Genomic DNA, 7,869 nt, shown 5'->3' on the forward strand with positions numbered 1-7,869 from the left:
TATTACCTAGTCAAAGAGCAAACGTATAAGCAAAAATTAAGTCTACAGCGACATTCGTTCGGCATTTCTAAAGCTTCTTACTTTACATTTGGGATTGATTCGAAGTCAAAAAGGCTGTGCATTCTATATTGTTTCATTGTATTATTATTCTCGTAAATTGCACTTTTTGATGGTCCCTTATACATTTTTAGGTGAACTGGTAAATTAAATTAAAATAGTGCTGGATGGTAGCATCCCTTCAAAGTTTAATTGTTGTCTTTTGAAATGAGTTACCTTTCTTTCTTCTTCTTTTTTTCCAAATAAGGAACTAATCATCATCGAGATGGAATGAATGAGATTTCTGAACTTTGATCCCTGAGGATTGACAAATTTCTGATAGGAAAACGTTTCCGTTAAAGCTCTACATAATGCAAATCCGGATTAGTCAAGCCAAATAAAACGAAGAATCAATCAAATTATGTTAGGATCGGGAACCCGGATAGTGCGGAATATAGCTAAACAACAGTATAATGGCAATAACAAAGACAATGGAAGTTGATAACAACGACAATTAAAGTAGATAAAGAAGACACAAATTTAACGTGGTTCGGTCAAAGTGACCTACGTCCACAAGCGGAGAGGAGCAATTTACTATAACAATAAGAGTACAAAAGAGAGTACAAAATTAGAGTAAACACTCTAATTAATCACAAATACCCTAAGAGAATAACCTCACAAGATCACTCCAAAGAAAGGGTTCACACAAGTGCTTCCCAACACTAACTCTCGTACAAAACACTCTTAATAAAGGAAGAAAGGAAGAAACAAGAATTGAAGACAAGTCTTGTTGGTGTGTCTACAAATGAGGAGAAACTCCTCTATTTATAGCAAGAAATCCTTAGCCTAATAATGGATATTATGTCATGGCAAATGTCATGATCCACAAATTTGTTATAATGGATATTATGTCATGGCAAATGTCATGAACCACAAATTTGTTATAATGGATATTATGTCATGGCAAATTTCCCGAACAGAAAATAGAGTCAATTTTCAAAACCCTGCCCACAAGACGGGGAAAAGAATTCCTTAATATTTCTAAAAGATGAGTCTTACGGACGAAAAACTCTTAACTTTAGTAGGGCTTGGTCCCCCTTTTGGATATAACATTAAACTATGGTTTTGGTTAGGTAACTTCCTAATGTGTTTGGATTCCTTTCTTTGAGTTCAATTAAAGAAGTGTTACTTTTAACTTTTTAGGTCTTTCGTGGTCCAGTACACAGACCGCTCCTTCTCACCCTTTTTAGCTCCCCCAAGAAAAAGAAAATACGAAAAAAGAAGAAGATATTATCGATTTGATTTCTCATTTAGGGTGATGCATCTATAAGAAATGAAAAAAGAAATGGCTTGTACCATCAAAGATTGTTGGTTATTGGTAATTTTGGAATCAAACAACTGTTGCATGCCTCAAAATGGATATGGTCACAAATAGTTGTTGTTAGGGGTAATATGTCGGGTTGGTTCGGATTTTTCAATTACCAAATCAAATCAATGGTGTCGGATTTTAAAATCTATAAACCAAATCAAACCAACAAAGTCGGGTTTTTCAATCTCGTTTTTTTCGGATTTTCGAATTTTTTCCTGGTAAAGTCTTTATAGCACAAAATATGTAACTTGTGCTCCAAATATTTCTTAAGTCCTAGTAAGATACAACTATATAATATATTTTCCAAGAAAATAACACAATAATATGAGATAAATCATAGCATTATACTAAAATATTCAATAACAAAGATAATAAAATTATATAAAGCAAATATTACTAATTAATAAGCCATAATGAAAATTAACATAATCTAAAAAAACTATATATGTCATGCTAAAATAAGTATTGCTAATAAGCACTATTAATTACATAACCAAGCACTAAAGAAAAAGATACACTAAGTTATGCATTCTCATCATAAACCAATGTAAAACTAAAAATAGATATCCAACACTATCGTCATTCTTAGTGTTGAATTAAATTTCTTTTGTTAGCATTAATATTGATTTGAATTTTTTTTGAGTTACTACATACATTTATGGGCTATACAATTTATTTACTATTCAAAAATGTTAAGTCCAAATTTAAAAAAATACGTTAAAAGATAAAACTGTGAAAAAGTTTAAGAAAAAATTATAAATTATATTACAATAAATATTTATATGTATAAAATATTTTTAAAAATTGTATAATTTTGTAGTCGGGTTGGTTTGGTTTCGGTTTGACTTTTTTTAGTTAAAACCAAACCAAACCAATTATGGTCGGATTTTTTTCCCAATACCAAACTAAATCAAACCAAACCACATCGAGTTTTTTCCGATTTGACTCGAATTATAAGTTTGGTGCGGTTTATCGGATTTGAGCCACTTCTTTCGAGGAAGTGCTTCTTGTTAGAAAAAAGAAATTACTTTCAAAGCTCAAACCCAAAAGGTCGAAAGAATCACATTCATATTACCTTAGTGATTTATTTCTTGCAAATTATACCAATAAGAGTTCTAAAGTTAAAAAGTTAGAAAAAAAGTGACATTTATCAGATTCTTGGTTGAGTTGTTAGGAACTCATCCTCACTAAATGCTTCTGTTGACATTACATAATTCCTTCGACTAACTCTTAAGACATTATTATTAATCTTTAAATTTTAAAATTATATAAACACTCTTCGATTTGTAATATTATTATTAATAATTTTGTTTTGTTTTTTCTTTTGTAAAATGTTTTCTACTCATCAACCAAATATGATAAATATTTTCTATAGAAAATGACTTGCAGTCAAATTTCAATCCAGAGCAAATAATCTTCAGTGTAAGGCACAGACACATGAAGCAAATGAAGAGTGGTTGCACCTTTTGAGTCAAGTTAATTTACCAGGTCTTTGCTTGTGACTTAGTACATGGACATAAATACAACCAAGAGTAGCTGAAAGAAGTCATGATGCAATTCAACACCCCCCCCCCCCCCCCCCATTTCACCAACGACGACGAATGTGTATACAGACGTTACCCCTACCTTATAAAGATAAAGATGTTGTTTCCGATAGACTCTCGGCTCAAGAAATAGCGGAGATAAGGCAAAAGTAGCAAACAATAGTAACAACAATATGTTAAGGTAACGGGCACGAATGACACAACATGTAATAGTAAAGAATCATGAATAAGATAACACAAAAATAGTCCTAGTACTACTGGTAAGCCTAGAAGGAACACACTACTATCTGTCAACCTACCACCCTAATCCTCGACCTCCACGTCTTTCTATCGTGGGTCATACCCTCGGTAAGCTGGGGCAATGACATGTCCCGTCTAACTACCTATCCCCAATACTTTTTAGGCGTGACCCTTTTCTTTCTCATACCCACCCAAGCTTAATTAAGATAAGAAGAGTTCTAAAAAGTGTACATCACTGATTGACCAACTATTCAAACAAATCATTGGGTATTATTTAAGTCGCAAAACTTCATGTTGGTTATAAAAAAAAAAGCATTAAAATCTTACGTGAAATTGTTTTGATGAATTTATTAGATACTAACAGATATTTGGTTCCTAAAGCGGGATTTTAATCTTGCTTTCCAGACGGAAGCCTCAGAAGCACTTTATCAAATACTGTAATTGTGAAGAGATGATAATTTCTTAGTTATCTTAAATTCTCCTTAATAATGTAGTAAATGCTACCAAAAACATATATAATAATTGGTGGGTTAGTTGAACAATAATTTTGAAGCTCTTACCAATAAACGTTTATTTATTGTAATAGCTACATGATTATCCTGTCTTATAAGCTTAATTAATTAATAAGGTTAAAAGAGAAAAAGACAAGACGTATAACAACATGATGCAGATTAATTGATAATAGAATAGGTTAATAAAAGAGACAAAGAGTAAAGAGCCCTATTATTTAGTAAGAACTTTAGGTTCATTCCTACTTACACAAACATCTAGGATTGGCCCTTAAAGAACATCCTAAAAATTCATTTGTCTAATGATGGTGGGGTAGGTATTATACTATTATCTCACATGATTTGAAGCAGCTTCCCATATTTCATGGTCCAACATCTAGTAAATATTTGGAGGTTATTTGAGTTGTAGTGTAATTAAAAATAAAAGTATTTAAAGTCAAAGTTTAAAAGCATCCAATGAAACTGATGCAAACTTTGGAGATTAGGGTTTAAATTTTATTCTCTGTTACTTGATAGACAGAGTAATCCAGTAATTTTGTTGGTGGGAGGTAGTAGGTAACAAATGAAATAGCTGAGTTACGCGCTAGTAAACCCGGTCATCCCCGTTATTTAAAAAGTCGTAGTAGCTGAAAAAAGTTAGTTGTCTTTGGATATAGTTTTTTTTTTTTTTTGAAATTTTGTTTTTGTGAAAGTTAAAAATTTGTTAGTGAAAAATCAATAATTAACTTGAACTACACACTAAAAACAACAATTTCAATATCTCACTTTACTTGAGATTTAAATATTGAAATTTAATATTTGCAAGCACTCTGTTAGTGTCCCATATCGGTTGGGTGGAAGGTAATTTGTCTCCTAATATGACTCTGGTCAATTCTCGCCTCTTGAGCTAGCTTTTGGGTGAATTGACCTAATGTTCTTTGTTTTATATTATGATATTAGAGCTAGGCTCATCCAATTGTTATTTCATGTTGGGCGGAGATGTCTAGTCATAGGCATGCGAGGGAGTCTTAGTATCCCACATTAGTTGGGTGGGAGGCCGTTTATCTCCTTATATGTCTTTGGACAATATTCAAATATTTAAAAATATTAGAATGGTATTTATGCACAAACGGCTTAGGATCTTTGCTTGTTATGTTTCCATTGATGTGATTTTCAGTAGGAACTGAATAGATGGAGCAAAACTTTCACTTAAGCAGATAAAGATTGCAGAGTAACTACTTATCCATAGTCCATTTCACCCCCTATTCCTTTGGCTTTATTTTCCTTCTTGTTCTTTAATTAAAAAATATTTATTAGTAATATTTATTTATGAGGGAGGGATGGTTGTTGAACAAGTAGATAATAAGATGATTTGCTGACGAATTAAATAGACAAAAGAAATGTTCTCATTTTATTCATGTGTATCACTCTGTTGACCTAATTGCATTCAAGAGAAGTAGGGGGAAAAAACATATGATGATTAAGAACCAAAAAATGAAAATAACACAATTTTTCTCTACTCTTTGCTCCATGTTCCTAGACTTCACAATTCACACAAACACTAACTGTGAAAAAGTTCCATCTAATCTTTCACTAAAAACTCAAAACAACAAGAAAATGGACCCTTTCAAATACACAGTATAAACTACCAAAAAGAACTTGTAAAATGTAAGTAGTAACCACTCAATTCAAAGCACTGTACACACTGTAAAAAAACAAAAGAGGGCATCAGTGCTTTCACTGTCAAAAACTTCAAAAAACTTGAGCAAAATATTCACTTTAGGATCTTATTTGTGTGTACCTTGAATCAAAGTTGTCTCCTTTTTCTCATCAGAATAATTTGGAATCCACCAAACTCTAAGGCTTTTATCAAGACTTCCACTATACAACATAAATCCACCCCCAACACTAACTGGTGAAGCTTGTAAACACTTAACTGGACCTTCATGTCCTTTTATAACTCCAACTCTAAATAACCCTTCATTTATTTCCCTTTTCCAAATACAAATACTCTTATCAGCTGATCCACTACACAAGAATTCCCCTTTCATTAAACACATACACAATACTGCCATTCCATGTGCTTTTACTTCACATACTAATTTCCAACTATCAAGATTCTTGTTACCCACCCACCCCATCAAATATCCATCTGACCCCCCTCCATATACAAAATTCCCATCTTCAGAAACAACCACAGAGTTTAAAGAAACATCTTTATGACCCTCCAAGATTCCCTTAAGTGAATGTGTACCCCCACAACTTTTCCCTTCTTTACCCCAAGCTTTAATCTTTCCATCTGCAGAAGCTGAAAACACAACCCCATTTTTACTACTACAAACCAATCCATTTATAGCATCATCATGTGCTTTAATTGATTCCAAACACTTCAAATCAGAAATTCTCCACACTTTTAAAGTCTTATCCCAAGAACCAGAATAAATGTACCCATTACAAACAGCTAAACAAGAAATACTGTCAGCATGTTCAATCCATAATTTCTTGTGATGTCTTCTAGTTTGAACATAATTACTCTGTTTCATAAATTTTCCAAGATAATCTTTTGTAGTAGGAAGTGTATCAATAAGCCTAAAAACATTCTCAGATCTTCTTGAAACTTTCCAAACACGAATTCTACTATCTTGATGTGCTGTAAAAACTTTATTACCAACAGTAACTAGTGCTTTAACAAAACCATCTCCTGTTCCAAATTTAGTAAATTGTCTTAAATCAGGCTGTTGCCAAACAATTATGTCTTTACCTTGAGAAGCACTGAGGATGAATTCACCACAAAGAGCTAAACAAGAAACTGTGCCAACGTGGCCTGAAAGAACAGCTAAGGATTTGTAAGAGTGAAAATTTGTACAAGGAATGTTTGGTATTCTTGAAATCTTGATTTGGAGATTTAGTAATTGGAAATCATTGTATCTTTGGGAAGTTGCTGGGCTTTCTTCTGATTCACTGCTGCTGCTTGTGCTTATTATACTGCTTGATTCAGATAATAATGGCGTTCTATATGCTGATGCTGTTGCCATTGAAGCATAAGCTTCTGATTTTGTATATGAAAGAGAGAGAGAAGTTGGTGTTAGAGGAATAGTAAAGATGGAGCTAAAGAAAATGTAGAAATGGAGATTTTATAAAGAGAGACGTTAGAGATGGTAGGGCTATTAAAAAAATAATATAGAAACGTTGAGTTTGTATAGAAAGAAAATATTTATCAGAGAGACGTTATGGATTTTATGGGTAGAAAAAGAAAACCATAGTTATTATTCCGATAGTATGGAAATTTTAAACAGGACACGGATTGTTTAATAATTCTTAAACGAGGAATAGTTTGTTAAATTAATACTAGTATAAATTTGTTTAATCTATTATTCTCTTATTTCACAATTCCTATCAATCTCTTACATGATTAAAGAAATAATTTACTCTAATTATGATTAATTATTTTCTGATATTTAGATAAAAACACATTTTTTCATTAAGCAAATAAGGATTTAAATTAAATATTATAATTAGTTGCTATAAAGCTTATAATTATAATTATTTGTATAGTTCTCGGAAATAACTTACTCTAATTATGATTAACTCATTTATAAGATTATACTGAGTTTGTTGTTGTTGTTGATAGACCATACATACGGAAGAAACAAGTAAACCAAATACTCAACAGATGCAAATTGTCTCAATTTGCTCTACCATTCTATACTCCGTCACACTTCAAAATATTTAGAAAATTTTGCTAGCTTGTTCTAGGTAAAGGATATTTCATAATATTTCTAATGAGATTTAAGTGCCGAGTGTTATGAAACTTACTTTGTTTCATAATATACTTACTTCGTTCTATTTTATATGAAACTCTATTTTTACTATGTTCTAAAATAATAAACACGTTTTCATATTTAAATTTTTTTAATATTAAACTTTTTATTTTATCAATAACAATAATAAATTCAATATAAATCCCACAAATAGGGTCTGATGAGGATAGAGTGTACGCATACTACCTTTACCTTGTGAGGGTAGAGATGTTATTTCCGATAGATCCTTGGCTCAAGTAAATTTTTTTATTTTATCTTAACGACATTCTTATAATCATAGAAATGTCATGGCAAATTTAAACCACAAGTTTCCAAAGTACTTCTATGTGCCAAAAGTATTATCAATCTTTATTAAGAGAAAGTATGTTATG

At 31.6% G+C, this 7,869-nt stretch overlaps 1 protein-coding gene across 1 annotated transcript; it reads right to left on the minus strand.

Moving 5' to 3' along the window:
• Positions 1-5,067: 5,067 nt before the first annotated feature.
• On the minus strand, positions 5,068-6,852 carry LOC104099657 (protein JINGUBANG). Its single transcript, XM_009606713.4, has 2 exons — positions 5,479-6,852; positions 5,068-5,382 (listed from the first exon to the last, which is right to left on the minus strand). The coding sequence occupies exons 1-2, from the start codon at positions 6,710-6,712 to the stop codon at positions 5,366-5,368; spliced, it is 1,251 nt and encodes a 416-aa protein (XP_009605008.1). The 5' UTR covers positions 6,713-6,852; the 3' UTR covers positions 5,068-5,365.
• Between the last annotated feature and the right edge of the window lie 1,017 nt (positions 6,853-7,869).

Source organism: Nicotiana tomentosiformis, chromosome 1 (assembly GCF_000390325.3).
Source record: "Nicotiana tomentosiformis chromosome 1, ASM39032v3, whole genome shotgun sequence".
In the NCBI taxonomy this organism is placed as follows: domain Eukaryota; kingdom Viridiplantae; phylum Streptophyta; class Magnoliopsida; order Solanales; family Solanaceae; genus Nicotiana; species Nicotiana tomentosiformis.